Below are 19,214 nucleotides of genomic sequence, written 5' to 3' on the forward strand. Positions count from 1 at the left end.
TCTGCCCTGGTAGATCTGGGCACCGTACCCTTGTATAATGAACTAGCAACCATTCTTTTGTACAGAAGAAATGTGACCACCAAGTATACTGTGGGAAGTGGCATTAGTATTGCAAACAAATGGCAGCACCCAAGACAGAAAGCTTGGTTGCTGGCTAGGCAGACTTCATTGCTTGTTCTTGATATGATACATATCTTTAAACACTGAAAAACTGTCATGAAGAAGATGGGGTGAGCTTACTTTCTGCTACTCCACAAGATGGAACCTGAGCCAGTGGATTCAAATGATAACAAAGCTGATTCCCACTAAACATTAAGAAGAACCTCTTGTTAGAAAGAGCTCTTTGACAATGTAGCAGACTGCCACAAGGGATGGTGGTATCTACTTGATCAGAGATTTTTAGCAGTGCTTGAATGGGCATCTCACAGGAAAGCTTTGACTGTGGCATGCTAAATCCTCTGAAGCAACTTTGCTTTCTCTGAGACAGCTCCACTGATATCTACAAATATCTCATTAACCAATGGCTCCTTAGCCTGACTTCACACCCAGCTCACCTTCCCACAGTACTGTCTCTAAACAATGATGGACAGCAACTGTGGGAAGAACAATTTAGCATTAACTGCTCCATGTCCCAGGGAAGCCTTGCAACCATGGACATATATGTTGTAGACCAGCCTAGTCCTAGCACCATGTCAGCCTTAAATAAATGAAATGAACAAGAGGAGGAACACAAGACAGCTCTGAAACTTGAGCTAAGCTTTGATACCAGCTTGATAAGAGAACCATGAGGATGGCTGTCAGATGTCGCTATATTGACCTAAATGTGTTGCCAGAGGTGAACCTCTAAACTACTTGACTTTTCAGGACTTAATCTTCACCTTACATGGGTTCATAGAAAAATACTTCAATTGGGATACCCCAGCATTTAGGGATCTATCCCTAAATTTGACTTCACCATGCCAACATTATCCCCTTGCTTACTCTACAGCAGCAACATTTATTTCTTCTGTCTAATTTTCTACTTTTTCTACAGTGGAAAATCTCATATAGGAGTTGGAAGGTGGAGTAACTGAAATAATAAATGGTACTCATGTTCCCCTACAACATGGGATGTAGGGTCCAGATTGGGATAATGATGCATTCATGATTGAAGAACAACCATTAGACCAGGGATAGGAACTGTGTGAGTCCCCAGATGTAGTTGTTCTTAAATTCCTGGCAACCCTTGCCATCATAGACACTGCTGAGCAATACTGGTTCAACAACATCTGGAAGGCCTTACCGTTCCTGTCTCTGCATTAGATGACGTTCCATCTGCTGAGGAGATAGAAGAAGAGGCATCACTGAACAATACACAAAGGGGTATGAGGTTCAGGAAAAAGATAAAAACAAGAGTTCAACTGACATAGCAACTCATTAAGATCATAACGGAAACAAGGGAGAAAATATATGAAATGCCTTACAAAATTGATAATAAGAAGTCATAGGTTCCACTACTAATAATTATTTTTAATTATTTTATTTTATTTTCGATTAACCCGGGTTGCATGTAGCATTGTAAGATGGAACTTTACAAATCATTTTATTCTTTTGCATTTTGGCTTTATTCTGCCTTGCTGTATATTTTTTTTAGATTATGTTAAATGTGGGCTAGACAAAGTAACGGTTACATGGATTGGTAACTGGTTGACCGACTGAACCCAAAGGGTGCTCAACAATAGCTCCTTTTAATCCTGGAGAGAAGTGACCAGTGGGGTCCCACAGGGCTCTGTCCTGGGGCCAGTGTTATTCAACATCTTTATCAGTGAGCTGGATGACAGAATTGGGAGCATACTTATCAAATTTGCAGATGAGACCAAATTAGGAGGAATAGCCAGAGGACAGGATCACAATTCAAAATGACCTGAGCTGGGCCAAAGCTAACAAAATGACATTCAACACGGAGAAATGTAAAGTACTGAACTTAGGGCAGAAAAATAAAATGCACAGATATAGGATTGGGGACACCTGGCTGAATGAGACTACATGTGAAAGGGATCTGGGAGTCCAAGTAGACCACAAGCTGAACATGAGTGAACAGTGCGATGCGGCAGCTAAAAAGGCCAATACAATTTTAGGCTGCATCAAGAAATGTATAGTGTCTAGCTCAAGAGAAGTAACAATGCCACTCTATTCTGCTTTGGTCAAGCCCCACCTGGAATATTGTGTCCAGTTCTGGGCACCACAATTCAAAAAGGACATTGAGAAACTGGAGCGTGTCCAAAAGAGGGCGACTAAAACAGTGAAGGGTCTGGAAACCATGCCCTATGAGGAACGACTTAGGGAGCTGGGTATATTTAGCCTGGAGAAAAGAAGATTAAGAGGTGATATGATAGCCCTGTTTAAATATTTGAAGGGGTGTCACATTGAGGAGGGAACAAGCTTGTTTTCTGCTGCTCCAGAGAACAGAACCAGGAACAATGGATCCAAGCTGCAGGAAAATATTCCACCTCAACATTAGGAGGAACTTCCTGACAGTAAGGGCTGTTTGACAGTGGAACAAACTCCCTTGGAGTGTAGTGGAGTCTCCTTCTTTGGAGGTCTTTAAACAGAGGCTGGATGGCCATCTGTCGGGGATGCTTTGATTTGGATTTCCTGCATGGCAGGAGGTTGGACTGGATGGCCCTTGTGGTCTCTTCCAACTCTATGATTCTATGATTCAATAAATATGATTTTTTTAAAAAAAAGAAATCATAGGGAAGGGTTGATGATAACTGCACTGCCTTCCAAGACACAAGACAAATGTATAAGGGACTCTATCCATACCGTGGCCATTGCTGTTCTTGGCACCAATGTTACATTCAGTGGATTCATGAAGAACTGTTTCACTGTCCTAGAGAAGGCAAGGCTACTCAGTTGGACCATATTTCAGACACACAGAATGCAGTATGCCTCATTATTTCTCTTACAAGCCTCATTATTTCTCCCCCCCACCACCCCCGAATTGAGAAATGTGCAGAATCTTTTTGTACAACTGCTACACCAACACTTTCTCCTGTTTTGCTGAGCTGGGCCTATTCATAGTAAGAGATTCACTTGACAACAATTTTAAGAACTACAAGCTCCAAGTTGCCTGGTAGACCAAAGTAGCAGTATGCAGTAACTGGGTCATAAAGAAATTTTAAGGTGAAGCAGTGCTACTCTTGTAAACAAAAATAGATTTTTGAATGCTAGTAACCCAGTTCTATGGCTTACTGCAGGTACCATTCAGTATTATCAGTGTTGTTTGAGTTTTCCTTTGTTCTGTTATTGAAAAAGTGTACTTTTTCCTGCATCTTATTTATAAGGCACTGTTTTACACTTGAATTATTTTATAGCACTATGCATTGCATGATGTTAGTCAACACTCTTCTTTATTACTTTTGACGGTTTGTACTTACATGGAAGATAGTCTAACTTCTAGTTTGAGAGAATGCATCTCTAAGGAATTAGCCACTACTGTATCTCTATGAAAAGAGACCACAGAAATTTGGTACCTTGTTTCAAGGCTGAAAATACTGTGTGTGTGTTAACTATTATTATTTATTAATATCTTTTGTGTGCATGTTAACGATTATTATTTATTAATATGTTGCCTTTCTGACCTCAGGTGAATATAAGATTACATAAAATCCAATTAAAATTACATCAATATAAGACAAAAAGCAAAAATAATTATTTTAAAAAGAGACAAAATATTTTTAAAAGCCAGAGTCCTAGTGAAACTATGCAGTTTTTACTACCTGTCTAAACTGATTTGGAATGAAGACAACCTGGCTTTCCTTGAAAAGGATTTTCACAGCCAGTGTGATGTTTCAGGAAAGGCCATGTACCTCATTTGGCAGTGGGATTTGTACAGCAGGGGCTCTAATAAAGCCAGGACATTTATCTGCTTGTTTCATCTCTACAATTTTCTCTTGACGATTACTAGACATGCCCATACTTGTGAGCCCTCTCCAAATAGAGAGCAAACAGGACAATTTCCTTAGTTTTCCTCAGAAGCCTGATTGCCCTATTATTTATCAAAAATTCCTCACACATCTTGAGACTAATATCTTCATTTTGTCTCAGAAGGTTCACTAAATGAGACTGAATATTACCCAGAGTTTAAGGGTATTTTTTTCTGTTGTTGACCTCTGAGTAAATCTTCAGGAGCTCACCCAGTTCTGATCCACCAGTATGCAAACAACAGGGACTCCAGAACTTGTGAATGCTTTTCTGATTGCTGAACCACTAATCTGATCAAACTATGCATGGTAAATCCTGATCTAACCAAGTTGAAGACCTCATGATGTGTATGAATGAGTGAGAGAGTGAGAGAATAAGAGCTAGGAAGAGACTCCATAAAGTGCTTACAGAAGGTCTGGAAAGAAACTTGTATTAACCATGATTTTATTTGCAAATTCCTCTAATTCATTGCAACACTGTTTATGAAAACACACATGCATATTTGGGCTTTCTGTCATGAAAAGGAAACTGCATGTGTCAGAATATTATTTTTTCCACTTTAGATTTTTGGCAACTAAATGCATTACATATATTTGAAAATGGCAGACAAGCCCATATTCATCAATGGAGAAAAGCATTAAAGTTGTCTGTTAAGAAGAATGCATTAAAATATGTAGATCAGGAAAAGGATGTGCCAATATCCACATGAATTTCCACACTGAAAGGGGGGAGAGATGACACCTTGTGACCAAATACCGAATGTATACAGGATAAGTAGGCTGGTGGGATTCTGACAAATGCAATGAAAATAACTTAAAGATTTTCAAATCTCCCCCACCATCACTTGGACAGTCATTAGTGGATAGTGAAAGAGAGGGTACATAAATCTTATCTAACTCACAATCCATTTTGGGGAATAATCCCTCAACTAAGGTTTTAAGAGAGGTTTCCTTTCCAGAAAGTGTGTAGAATTAGAGATGGGATTTCTACACAACTTTTTACCAACACTTAGCTCATTTCCTCCTTCCTTCCTTCCTTTCATTCTCACATTCTTCCAGTTCCCTGGTACAAAAGGACAAGCTTAAAATCTGGAATTGAAATCCAGGGCAAGAATGGGAAACCTCAGGCCAGAAGATCTGGAACTGACTGTAGGTTTCCCCATCTGGACTACAACTTTATATCGCTGTTAATCTCCCAGCCAGTGCTTGAGGAACAGAGACTATTTAAAGCCCCAAGAGCTATTGTACTGGGTTACTCCTGAATAGAGATGCACAGAAATGAGCTGTGCTCTTTATGTTTGGTGCAGAAATTTCTGCACCAATTAGAATAATATCTGGTTCCATGCACTTTGCTTTGGCTTCAGGCCTGCCTGCTTTTGAAAAGTGGAACCAAATAGGTCCCATCCTACTGTTCCATAGCATTTCAAACTTTCTGTTTCTATCCTTCCTATACAGGAACAAACCAGTACTAAGACTACCATTTTAATCTGTCTTTCAGTATCTATTTTCTCTCTTTCATCTCCTCTGCTGTACTCTATAAGGTGTTCTTCACAGATATATTTTGACCTATCATATTTAGGCCACCAGCTTTGCCTGCCAAAATCCTTAATGCCCTTTTCTTCTCTTTCTGCTTTCTGGTTACACCTAGGTTCTGATCCAATCTTAAATTGATCTATTTTTCCCTAGCATGTCACTCTTTCATTTCCATCATCCCCAGCTAGCATGACCAATAACTATGCTAGATGGAGAAGATGAGTTGTAGTCCAGCACGTCTGAGGGGCCCAGATCAAGGAAGGCTGGATCAATCTGACAATTTTGTACTGGTCAGATATTTGAATAATCTCATAAATTGTAACAAATGTTATGTTCCCTTTAAATGTTCAGTCAGGTTTCAAGTACCATCTTCTCAATGGCCCAGAATAAGTGAGAATAAGTGGACTCATAGAATCATAGAATTGGATGGGGCCACAAGAGCCATATTGTCCAAACTTCTCCCATGCAGGAATGCAAAAATAAAGCACTCCTGGAAAATGACCACCCAACCTCTCTTTAAATCCAAAGGAGGGGAGAGGCCATCACCCTCCAAGGCAGTCTGTTCTACTGTCAAATAGTTCTTACAGTAAAGAAGCTCTTCCTAATGTTTGAGTAGATTTTTTTTCCTTGCAGCTGTATCCATATTCAAATGCACTGTGGTTTTAATACATTTTGTTTGGCACCTCAAGTTTCATTCATCTCACTCCATAAATTTGATGGAAAGAATATGGGAGAAAGTAAAACTGAATGACATGCTCAATGAGGAATAGTGAGTGAGAGAATAAGAGCTAGGAAGAGACTCCATAAAGTCTTTACACAAGGTGTAGAAAGAAATTGCACTAACCAAGATTTTATTTACAAAGTCCTCCAATTCATTGCAATACTATTCATGAGAACACACATGTATATTTTGGTTTTCTGTTAAGAAAAGAAAATAACCTGCAAATATCAGGTTATTATTTTTTCACCTTCAGATTTTAGGCAACTAAACTAAGTGCATTACATATGTTCAATGGGGGAAAAACAATAAAGTTGTCTTTTAAGAAGGATTAAGCTTTAAATGGTTAACTCTTAAAAGTTTGGGTTCTAATTCCAGTGCATTCAGCCATTTTTGTGATGTTGAATTAGCATTGCAACATCTTCACAATGTGGTTCCCTCTATGCTGGATGTGTCACTGTACCTATCAAATTCAACATGCCCAAATGGCTGAGAATTTTATTCAACTTGTTTTTGACAAGTACTTATCAAAATTCATACATTTTCTTTGAACATTTGAAAGTGAAAAAGATAGCATTGTCTATCTGTGATAAATCTTGTCTGTAGACCCAACTCTAGTTCTTTCTTGTGTCAGTTACAGTATATTTTCCAAGCGTACACATACTTCTGTGTTGGAGTGGATGTGTGACTGGGACTGTGCAGCAACATTAAAAATGTGCACTTGATAAAGCACTGTTTCTAGAGGCAGAAATTATTTGTACTTTTGCTGTCCTGGTTTCAAGCCACCAGCTGTTACTTCTTCTCTTTTCTAAGTGTGGCCTTATATAAGGAGGGATATTTGTTCTCTGAATGTAGAGTAGAGTAAGGGAATAACAGAAGCAGTGAGAAGATTTCAGGAAAAGGGAATGTTTTAAATATCTTTTAAAATAAAATGCTATATCCTGATATGTTCCTTAAAATACTCATTACAGTACATATTGTAATTTAGAGCATGTTACAGGATCAGTTAAAATGCAAATATGACAATATTTAAAAGCAACAACAATCTACAACTAAACCCTGATGCACAACACACATTTAGCTGCAGCAAGATGTTTTACATTAAAACTAGCAAGCATCAATTTAGGGGTTACACATGAAAAGTCAGTCAATCTGTTTTAAGGCAGTTTGACCACCTATTACTCAATGCCTCTTTACATAAAAATGATGTGAAGACAAAGTAAGAAAAGTCTGTCTGGATTATATTCTTTATTTGTTTCTTTCTTGACATGAGAAACATGGTAAAAGCAGAATTACTACAGAGACGGAGTAGTTTTTTATTTTAGAAAAAAGCAACTATCGCCTAACTTTTTTGAAATGTAAAAACCTTCATTTTTAAAGTAATCTATATTTCTGTCTCCCTCTTTCCCTTGCATGCACAAAATCTTTCTGAAATACCCAAACTTACAGTGAGAGCAATGAGGCGACGCTACAGTGCACTCAGATACAAATTTGCAAGATTTGTGAAGCATGCCTACTGGATGAAAAAACACTACAGTGCGTTGAGATATAACTTTTTAAGATGTGTTAGGCATCGTTATCAGATGAGACACCGCTACAACAAGCTTAGAAATAATATTGTAACAGGCACTAGGCATTACTACTGGATGCAACAACGCTACGATATGCTTAGAAATCATTTTGCAAGATTTACTAGTCATGCCTACTTGATGCAACGACACTACAATGTACTTAGAAATTATTTTGCAAGATTTACTAGTTATGCTTACTGGATGGAACATCGTTATAATGCACTGAGATATAAGTTTGCAAGATATATGAAACATGCCAACTCAAGCAGACAACAGTACTATGAGCTGAGATAAAATGTTGTGAGATACATTAGCTGTGCCTACCAGATCTGACAATGCTCCAGTAGGCTCAGAAATAATTTTGGAAGATTTCCTAGGCATGCCGATTGGAAGAGACAACAATGATGCTACAATTATACCTTGATACAATTTTGCAAGATTTGCTTTTTGTGCCTACTGGTTCAGACAGCAGCAATGCTACAATACATTCAGTTATAAGTTTGCAAGATTTGCTGTGTGTGCCTGCTGGATGTGACAATACTACAGCATCCCCAGAAATACTTTGGAAAGATTTACTTGATGTTCAAGTTAAACGAGATGATTCTACGAGTTCCTCAGACAAAATTTATGCAAGACTTACTAAGTATGCATGTTGAATGAGATGATGCTACAGTGGGCTGAAAAATATTTTTATAAGATTGAGTGGAATATAATTCCATCTGCTCTCAGCAGCCCTTGTATTGGATGTACTAAAGTACGGAAATGTGTTGGAAAGTTATGAATGAGGGAATTAGCATCCCAACAACAACTTGAGGAAAACACGACAGTTACAAGGGTGTTACTTGACCACTCTTGCTGTTGCATTAAAACAACTGCTCTGTTACCTTTTCTCTGCTATTTAATTGTTCTTTAAAACAGAGGATTTTCAGTGCTAGAAAAGGATCATTTCCTCTATGCTTATTGGCCACCCCACATATCCCATACTTTTGATATGAAATATGAACTCTCGGATAACATTACTATTACAAAGTCAGTGCTATTCCTAAACAAAAATATTGAGTGGCATCTTGTTAGGCAGCTATGATGTCATAATCTAGTTTTACAACTTCATCCCTGTTTGGTAATCCCATTAACAATCATAGCACCATTGCCATAACCACAAATCCCCCTAAAGCCCATCTTAAAGTCCAAGAAACCTTAGGGATTCAGTTCTGCAGTGTTGGTGAATGCAACACTGAAGGATGATACTGTATTTCCAATTTCCCACAAATTAACCACAGTGTATCAAGGGATTACGACAGGATTCCACTGGTGTCCTTGTTTCTGCTCATTGCACTGCTGCTTGCTGGTGGAAAGAGACTGGACACATCATCCTTCAGCAACTTGCCCTCCAGCACTACAGAACTCTGGCCCTTAGTATAGTTACCTGGATTTTAAGGTGGGTTTCAGGAGCTGGATCAGGAAAGAGAGCATAGCTATGACATCAGTTGTATGTCTAATGCAGAATTTTGGTCATTTCTGATGTAATGGGGATCTAAATAATCCCCATCCCCAAGATCTTCTCAAGATACAAACTATAATCACCAAGAGCACTGTTTTGATAGTACCTGAAAAAATCATGATATAGTTTAGGAAAGATCAATATCTTTAGTTTTGGGATTAAAACTCTCAAGGCAGTAAATACATCATACAAGGGCAGGCAACTGCTGGGGATTTTAGCTTCTTGTTACAGAAAAAAGGCATCCTCAGGCCTAAAATAGCCAAGGGAGGTGTAAAAATATAGTGAAAGTGTCTCTATATCCCCTAAAGGGCCTTTAGTTACAGGATTTTTAAAAAAGATGTGGACCTTCTGGGCCACAAAAATGGACCTGAGGCTGCATACTCTTTAACCCTGAGATGATATAGTTTTTGCTTTCCCCAGAGAGAAATGTACAGGACTGCCCAGCTGGATACAGTGTATTCTGCCCTAAGGAGGGTACTTAGCTCAAGTTTCTAACAATTGCCCTGTGGAATAGCCCTTGGTGCACAACAACCTTTTTTCTGTCTCTCCAGTAGATTGTCCAAATTTCAAAGTACAGTTGCTTAAGAAACTAGTGAAATTTCTCTACAGTGTAGCATTTCTTTATTGACATATGTCCTACCAATATCAAAATCATAGTGAACAAGAATTCTGAACTTCCTTGGGAACAAACATTGGAGTTCAGAGTGACTAGTAGAGGCAGCATAGAGGTGGAGATGTTGCTTTGAAGATGGGTTGTAGATGCTGTTCTGAAAAGCTTCCTTGGGTCGCAGCTTTCTAAGCACATAACACTAACAAGCATCAGGAATAACACTAACACAACTAACGGGAATCAGCTATCTGTCCAATAATCCATTGTACAGCAATTCCTTGTATGCTGTGAGGCAGGTGTCAAAAGGGCATACGTTAATCATGGTGGCCACCATCACTATGAGGACTCTAAAATAACTGTAAGCATAAAGAAGGGGGATCATCCTGAGAACAGGAAATTTGTGATGTTTGATTTGAAGGAATGGGAAGGTTCTCATTTCAGAGTAATCTGCAAGATGACATATTGAGGAGGGAGCCAGCTTGGTTTTCTGCTGCTCCAGAGACTAGGACCTGGAGCAATAGATGGAAAGCTACAGGAAAAGATATTCCACCTCAACATTAGGAGGAACTTCCTGACAGGAAGGGCTGTTTGACAGTAGTGGAGTCTTCTTCTTTAGAGGTCTTTAAACTGAGGCTGGATGGCCATCTGTCGGGGATGCTTTGATTTAGATTTCCTGCATGGCAGGGGGTTGGCCCTTGTGGTCTCTTCCAACCCTATGATTCTAAGATGGCTCCTGTAACCTTTAATAGGGTAGATGAAGAAATAGCACAAAGTGTCCAAAGCTAGGAGGCTGTGATCTATGTTACAGTATCCCCTGGGATTGGGGAGGAAATACTCATGTTTATACAAGTTGATCTTAATGTGGCCTCCTTACCTCTCAACATCACCTTCAGGTTCAATCACAGGCTTAAAAATAATCAAATAGGAAAGTTGGTGATATCAGTAGGCTATATTCGAAGGAAATTATCAGAGTTGCAGCTAAGAAGATTATTATTCAAGGCTTCCATAAAGTCACCTTAATTTGATTTTTCTTGAAGTGGGGGAGTGCTTCTTGGTTTCTCTTGCATCCATGGCCCAGACGTCTACAACACAAAACATATCTACATCATGGCATTTCAGGCCATGAAAAATGACATAGGGGAAGAAACAGCATGACCCTCTTCTGAGCTTTTCTCTTGGCTGTCCAATTGCTGGAGCGGTCTTGCATGCTAGTTAATAATAATCTAATATTTTGGTCATTTTGCATGAATACAATGTTAGTGATAGGTGGAAAACAATAACAACAACCATCATAGCATAGCAAAGGTGCCTGTGGATGAAACTGTCAGATGCTGGTGTGTGTGTGTGTGTGTGTGTGTGTGTGTTAATTCTTCTGTACATCATCAAGAATAGAAGGATGTTCTTCTGTAGAAACATCAAGCAAATGGTACCCTGCACGATTGCCTAGTCAGACCCAGAGCTTGTAACTAATATGCTGCAACATATTTACTCATAGCCTTTTTTTTTGTTAAAGTTACACTAAAAATAACTTAAGTTTGAAAGCTGAAAAAGAAAAAAGTAAGTTAAAAAGGATGTTTCTTTCCATGCACTGACCAGATCAGCTGCTGTATCTGCTGAATGATCAGCCTGAAGCTGTGTGCTTCAGGCACAGAGCAGCAGAAGTTCTTTGGCCAATTCATGTGCCAGAAACCACTCTCACATTACCCATAGCCAGCGTATGGAGGGCACACCACTATAAATTTGAATTTCATACTGAATTTTGTTGCTGGCGCACACATTCATACAGTACTTGTTATATCCTAATTAGCACAAAGGCCCATGTTCACCTGTTGCCCATACTAACCAATAAAAATGCCATAAGAGCCAAACCTCATGTTTTCATTAAATGAGTTAAGCTGCATCCACACTGCAGAAATAGTTTGGTTTGACGCCATTTTAGCTGCCATGGTGCTATGCTGTGGAATTCTGGGAACTGTAGTTTGTTGTGCCAATAGAGCTCTCTCTGACAGAAGGCTAAATGTCTCACAAAACTACAATTCTCAGAATTGCATAGCATGGAGCTATGGCAGTTAAAGTAGTATCAAACCAGATTATGTCTGCAGTGTGGATGCATCCCTAGAGAGCCTGCATGGCTTGAGTGGTTTGAGTGTTGGATTAGGAGACTGGGGTTGTAATCCATGCTCAACCGTGAAAACCCACTGGGCGACTTTTAGCAAGCTACACTCTCTAAACCCCATGCATCTCAGGAAGTAGGCTCAAGTCAAGGAAAGCTTTTGCTATACCAACTTCTTTCTCTCTGTTAGTCTCAAAGGTGTTGCAAGATCCCTTTGCACATTTGATTTTCCAAACTAACAGCTATGTCTTTGAATTCTCGCAGCCTTAGAGGAAGAAAATGGCATATCCCCTCTGAACAAATCTTGCCAAGAAACCCCCATGGTAGGTTCACCTTAAGATCACCATAAATCAGAAACAATGTTGAGCCACACAACAACTGATTGGTGACACGGATGGTGAGGTGGAGGATCTGAGAGCAGGGGAGTCAGGGATTGGACTGCCAGGACATTGGGTTCACCTGTGTTCAGATGCTTGTGGGAACAAAAGTGCCAATGGAAAGAATTCATTTCACAGAGCAGTTGAGTGCTAATGTGCAAAGCATAGATTTCTTTCTGGTCTTCAGACAGAAATGGAGTAAGAGATGTCAAGGCTTAGTAGTACAACGTGAGACTGGGATTTCCCTTGGAGTCAATGTCAAGTGAAAGGTAAAAGTTTCGCATACTGTATCCTTTTGCCACAGGTCAGTCGCTTTGGGGAGGCTGTCAGCATATGACATTAAAAGCAAATGGATCTACAGGTAGAAGTCTTAAACAAGGGATTTTTTTTTCAGGAAATGAGTGGAGGAAATGCCAGCTGCAGGCTTCAACTGAATTTGACTACAAATTGGGGTAGGCAGGGAATATGTATGTATGTATTTTCTGCTAACATGAGACCCAGGGAGGGAAGTTTTAGAAATAATGAGTGTTTGGCTTGGTATGTGCTGAGAATGTGTTTCCTACCTCATTTCTGCAGTTGGGCTAAAGTGGAAGTTATAAGAGGTTGTGATCATTAAAGTCTTTGGCTTCCAGAAAACTATTTGAGATAGTACCCAGGTATTTGTAGAGGAAATGGGTAGAATCACACTAACATCAAGTGAAACAAACCATTGCTCATTTGATTTCCTCATTACTCCACTCATGGTTCTGGTGTTTTCAGCAAGTTTTAAAAAACCCTACAGTTTAGCATTATGTCCACATTCAACCAGTGAGACAGGTTGTGCTTGTGTTCAAAACACCAATAGATCTGCTTCCCTGTTGTGTCTGTACTTTGATACCAAAAATTGGCTATTGACATTTTGATACAAAGGTATTCCTCTGACTTTTGGCCAAAGCTACACATTTATTTATTTATTTATTTATTGCTTCTTGAAATCTATATTTCTAGTTTATTAGAAGGAGAACCAACTTTATTTTCCTGTCATCTGTTCTCAGAGACCTAATTTGCTTTCCATGGCCTTTAATTATTTTCAGCCTTTTCTCCCCTTCACATTATCCTAGTGTATACTGGAAAAGCACTGTAAACAAACAAATACATACATAGGTTTGCATAAAACAGGAGTGGACTTTCATCAAGCAGAAGTGGGCAACTTCAGCAGGTCTGGAGTCCAATATTCTCCTGGGAGCCTCTGAGGGCTATAGAAATGGCCAGAGATTTCAAAAAAGGAGAAAAAATGGGAAAAGGACAATGGGTGATGTTAAAAAAAATTAAAAGTTCAGGGCAGCCCTGTGACCTATTGGGAAGATGAATTGCTAATCCTGGGTGCTTCCAAGATAGGCAATCTGTCTGTCTGACTTCTTTCTGTCCACCATCCTTCCCTTCTCTTTTAAAATCTTCTCTTCTTTCCTTATCCTAAGGATGATCTGGGGAGTTTGGGGAGCTGCAAAATAATCTTGGGGTTTCATTTCAGGCACTTCTGACACAATAATTACTTTTGTGTGGTACCATAATGTGGTACTCAAGTGTGTATAAAATACCTCACAAAAGTATCTTGGTACAACTGTCTGGGCCATCAAGATGCCATTTGAAGTAATTTTTCCCATTTACGTATGTGCATACCTAATACAAAGCTTGAGGAGAGAAAGGAGTTGAGTTGCAATAGGTATCCTCCTATTGCATTTTTAGCTTCAATACCTACATGTATAAAGCTAATATTAACAAATTTCATTCTTGAAACAGTCCTTGCAGCAGTTTTAATAAATATGTTAGCCAAAATTCTTACTGTTCAATTCTTATCTGCTTTTCCTGTGGAATTTTATGTTATTAGGCCACAGAGCAATTAACATTACAAACCTGGAACAAAAAACATTGAAAATCTCAAGCCTTCAAGGGAAAACTGGCTACCACCTGAACTTAAGTGGCTACACTGCTGGAGGAATTGGACCTGCAAGGAGCTTGTATGTAGTCACCAAGGAAAATGGTAAGCTGAGAGTCATTTTGATTTGGAGGTCAGGATTGCTGCAGCATACGCACTCTGGCAGATTAATAGCACAGTGTCAAGCAAACTTCCCGAAAACAGCTTGAGTAACTCTAAAATATCCCCAGCATGTAAAAGCTCTGCTTCTACAGGACCATTTATCTTGATCGTTCTTTTCAAAGTTTCATAAATAAAAAGGATGGGTTTCTGTCCTTAGGACCTAACAATCAAAGTACAAAAAATGAGGAAGAGAACTAGGGAGCAGAAAGGGAGAAGCTCATGTACCAGAGGAGAGAGCATAGTTGTTCATACTTAAGGCTATAGTTGGTAATGAGTACTAAGGAGATTATTTTCTATACTTCGGCTCAGTCAAACATCAAAATGGACATTGTAGCTAAAAAAAAAACCTGAAGAAAACTAGGACCTGAAAAGGCAAGTATGAAGGAGCTGGTTAAGGCCTGAAGTGTAAAGATATATTATTGACTACCAAACTTACAAATGCATATGCCATCATATTTCTGATTTTGTGTATTGCTATGAAAGCTGCCAGAGGTTAGGGCACCATACTGGACCATTGGGGGCCTCCCCCCCCCCCAAAAAAAAAAAAAAAAAGCATTTTCATCACCTTTTGAGTCCCCATGGTCATCTGGATGTTTTAAAATTTTATAAGCCACTTTGGCAGTCCAAGAAATATTCATAATGTGCCATCAAGCATAAACAGAAGATCATCAAATGCTACAGTTTACTACTACTGCTACCTCCAGTCATTTCCCCTCTTCATCTTCTTTCTCCTCTTCCTCTTTCTTCCTGAAATTATGTTTGTCCATAAATGCCCTGCGTAGCATCCATATGTCTTCAGTTTATACTGTATGTCAGGTGTAGATAAACAATGGAAAACACTTTGTCCTTTGGAACTTTTTAACCTATAGAACCATAGTACCTTACCATTGCCCATCCTACATGTGTTGATTAAAGTTGAGATCCAAAACATCAATAAAGCTGTAGGATGTCCACCCCTGTTTCATGCTTTTCTATTGGATAAGAGCTATTTTCCAGATGCCTCTAGTGTGTATATTTGTGTGTTTAGGTCAAGGATTGGGATGATGATGGAGTCCTACAGTTGCAAATTTCAGCAGCCCTAGCCAGAATAGTCAGTGGTGGGGAGAGTTGGAAGTTGCAGCCTAACAATATTGGGAAAACTGCAGGATTCCTATCTGTGGATCATTTAACTTTTAGAACTGGCTGTCACTAAAGAAGTGGCAAAATAATATGCTTAACGATGCAGTAATTGTATGCATACACTTTTTCAGTGCACAGCCAGTAGGAGGGAAATCTGCAGTTATCTGGGGATCATTTTCAATTCCAATAAACTGCGTTTATTGGAGATCAACCTTTGTTTGTAAAATTGGCTTAATATTGCAAACCTCTGTAGTTATCTTTGGATAACTAGCAATTTTTATTGGCTACATGAATTATTGTAGTTTTATGAGTCTTTCTCTGCTCAAATTTTCAGCAGTGGGATTAATTATTGCCATCCTTATTCCTGTGGCTATTGTTATTGTCTTGGCGGTGGTGACCAGCATCCTTTGCTACCGGAAGAGAGAATGGTAACTATTTACATTTCACAGACTTCGTTTTCTAAACTTATGTATAGAGATGTAAAACAAGACTTGATTTGGGTTAAACATAATGATTTGTGCTGTGATATATGTTGAAGTCTATCATATCATCAGCAGGTTTAGGAGTCAAGTCCCTGAAACCTGCCATAGGATGACCCTCTTCCCTATCCTCTTGCTGCTGAAATTCCATAGTGGAAGTGTGACAAATGGTCACTTCTGATTTGTGGGAGGAGGATACGTTTTCACATTAGAAGAAGAGGAACATTTGTTCTTTCTGCAGGGGAATTGTACTTCTTGGAGCACGGTTTTCTCAGCTTATTACCAAAATTCAGTTTTTAAAAAATCACTGTGCCACTGAATTATGAAGGGGAGAGCCATCTACACATTAGGCATATCACCTTATCTGTTAGCATGTTGAAGTCAAGTTGCGTGGTTGACACTCTGCTGGTGTGTTTATGTAGTCAAATGAGCTTTTTGTTTCTCTACCCATTTATGTTTACAAGCGGGAGGGGGAGAACCCTTCTCTTGGTCCTACAATCCATAGAGGTGTGTATGATAGGGATGCAAGAGAATAGTTCCAGGTTCTGGAAATCCCTACCTAATGAGGAAAAAGAGACTGCCTCACCACTGTTTTTGCTTTCCAGCACCTTTTTATTTCTGAAAGGGTTTGCCTATTATTTATTTATTTATATCCAGCCTTTCTCCTGATATAGGGACTTAAAGCAGCTAACATGTTGAAAACAATAAAAATTTAATCAATACAAATTCATTCAGAAGTATGAATACAAGATTTTTTGAAAACAATTTATGAAGTTAAAAACATTAAACATTAAATTAATATTAAAACATTAAAATAAATTAAAAGGCTATATACAAATCAAATTGGCTTGCAATGGGAGAGGCATTTGATTAGATGGATGCCCTTCTTTTATTGACATATACTTAAAAGGTTATTTTTTATTGGTTTGTTTATTTTTCTGTTATGGTTGTATTTGATGTTATCTTTGTTAACTAACATGACTATCATTCTTTGGTAGAAAACCAGGGTATAAGTTCCACAAATAAATAATAGCAACTCCAAATTTGTAATCATTAATCATGCTGCCCTTGACCTGAGAGAGGTCTGTGGTCCTTCTGATGTGCATTGATATATTTCAGTTCATTGCTTAATCCCAGTATAACTATGTATGAAAAACTGCCTTTAGCACTTCCATGGCAGAAAAATCAAAATCAAAACATGGTTCTAATTTTGATGGGTAGGATACTGTTGTACTTTGTGGTAGCACCCCTTCATGAGATTTCTGTTTAATGTTTCTGTTTTCAAAGGATTAAAGAAACCTTCTATCCTGACATTCCAAACCCTGAGAACTGTAAAGCTTTGGAGTTCCCAAAGGATCCTGAGGTAATATTTTCTGTTTGACCATTCTGTGCTCTCATTAGTATGTGTTTGAAAGGTGTTATTGGAAAGAGGCCAGGAATACCTCTCTATTTCTGTGTTGAGTGTGAAAGGACTGAAATTACCATGAAATAGTTAAGGGACATGATGAGCTTGAAAACATAACTTTGGTTTCTGTGGCAATGTGCATGAAAAGGGACAGAGGAAAAAGTACAGTTGGCCTTCTATAACCACAGATATCTTTGTCCACGGATTCAACCACCTGCAGCTTGAAAATATTTTTAAAATATAAAAATTCCAAAGAGCAAAACTTGCTTTTGTCATTTTATATAAGGGACACAATTTTACTATCCATGGTATTTAATGGGACTTGAGTATCCATGGATTTTGTATCCACAGGAGTCCTGAATGCCTTTACTGTACAGAGCTCACTGTACAGTGGTACCCACTGTACAGCATGGCTGTTTGTAGAAAATTGATCCCTTCCCCGTTGCTGTGTGTGTGTGCGTGAGAGAGAGAGAGAGAGAGAGGAAAAAAATGCCGAAGCAGTTCTGGACTTTTTCATTTTTCTCTGCCCCATTCCCTCTCTTTTTCTGCTCTTTATTGTAGGGTTCAGATTAAATTTTAACCTTTGGAGGTCAAGGCCTCATTTTGGTTGTATGCAATTGCTGAAACACATACTTGACCCAAATTGTATTTATAATGCACATCCTGGCCCCATTCGGAGAAGACCTCTGCAATGCCCTCTTCATAGGACTACCTTTTAAAGATGCTTTAGAGACTTCAGCTAATGCAGAATTCCACCATCCCATTGTTCACAGGGATAATATTTAAGTGTGTGTGGTGCTGGGCAGTTGTTTCTGCAAAATGTTATCTCCCCCCCCCCCCCCCCGGTAGCTTAAGTAATGACACTTTCACACAGACTATAATTAGTTTAATTAAAAAGATTCAAAGACTAATGTGCATTTTCCCCAGTGACCAAGGTTGGGGAAATCAATGTAGCTGATCAAATGCATGGGTCCCCAACCTCTTTTTACACTTCTGTGGGACACATTTTTTTAAAAAATAATGAGAGTGGGTCTGAAAAATAATTGAAGTAGTGTGAAACAGTCTCCAAAAAAAATGGTTAGGCTTAATGTTGCATCTGCAATGGGGAAAAAATGCTAAAGACTTCTGAAAGTAAAATGAAAACCAAAGTGATTTCGGATCAGTTTTGGATTGCTTGAAATGTATCAGAATGGCCATCCTGGGATGTCTGGAGGTGAAAATTGTCCTCTGGACTAGTTGTCCACCCGTTTCTTGATTTTGCTTTGCATTTCCATTGAATCAGAGGTCATTATCTCCCAATCCAGTGACCAAGAAAGCATGAAGCTTTGTAGAAATGTAAAGAATATTTGCAAAATTTCTCATGCTTGATGAGAAAGTAGATCTCAACACATTTGGGGAATTTTTGCACCTTTTTCAGAATTTTTCCCTTTTGTATTTTTTGAAAACTTGCATTGTACATTGCATAAAACCCAGTGTTGCATGCAAAAAAAAAAAAAAAAAAAAAAAAAAAAAGACAAAACAAAAACAAAAGTCTCAAAATACATTGATTTTTCCACAAACTTTTTTTTGCACAAAATACAGTGTTGTTTGCATGGCAAAATGTTGTAAGAAAAGTCCTGTAAAGTATTTTGGTTTTTTTTAATGGACAGAAAGGGAACGAAACTCTTATAATCTATTGGAGAGAAAACGTGACAATTTTTTCACTCTCATATATGAGAACAAAGTGATAAGTTACGTCTGGAGCCT

At 38.7% G+C, this 19,214-nt stretch overlaps 1 protein-coding gene across 7 annotated transcripts in view; it reads left to right on the forward strand.

Annotated features, from left to right (window-relative positions):
* Positions 1 to 19,214, forward strand: part of LIFR (LIF receptor subunit alpha) — a 140,991-nt gene that overhangs the window by 114,951 nt on the left and 6,826 nt on the right. For 6 of the 7 annotated variants that reach the window (XM_089496393.1, XM_089496352.1, XM_089496382.1 and 3 more), the window contains 3 exons: positions 14,256 to 14,408; positions 15,919 to 16,012; positions 17,351 to 17,426. In XM_089496393.1, coding sequence (XP_089352519.1) covers positions 14,256 to 14,408; positions 15,919 to 16,012; positions 17,351 to 17,426 — 323 coding nt within the window. Of the gene's footprint in view, positions 1 to 7,665; positions 8,655 to 14,255; positions 14,409 to 15,918; positions 16,013 to 17,350; positions 17,427 to 19,214 lie in introns of those variants that run through there. The other variant, XM_089496401.1, reaches the window with a different exon arrangement.

Source organism: Sceloporus occidentalis, unplaced genomic scaffold (assembly GCF_023333645.1).
Source record: "Sceloporus occidentalis isolate IW3139 unplaced genomic scaffold, rSceOcc1.0.p SCAF_1, whole genome shotgun sequence".
NCBI classification, from domain to species: domain Eukaryota; kingdom Metazoa; phylum Chordata; class Lepidosauria; order Squamata; family Phrynosomatidae; genus Sceloporus; species Sceloporus occidentalis.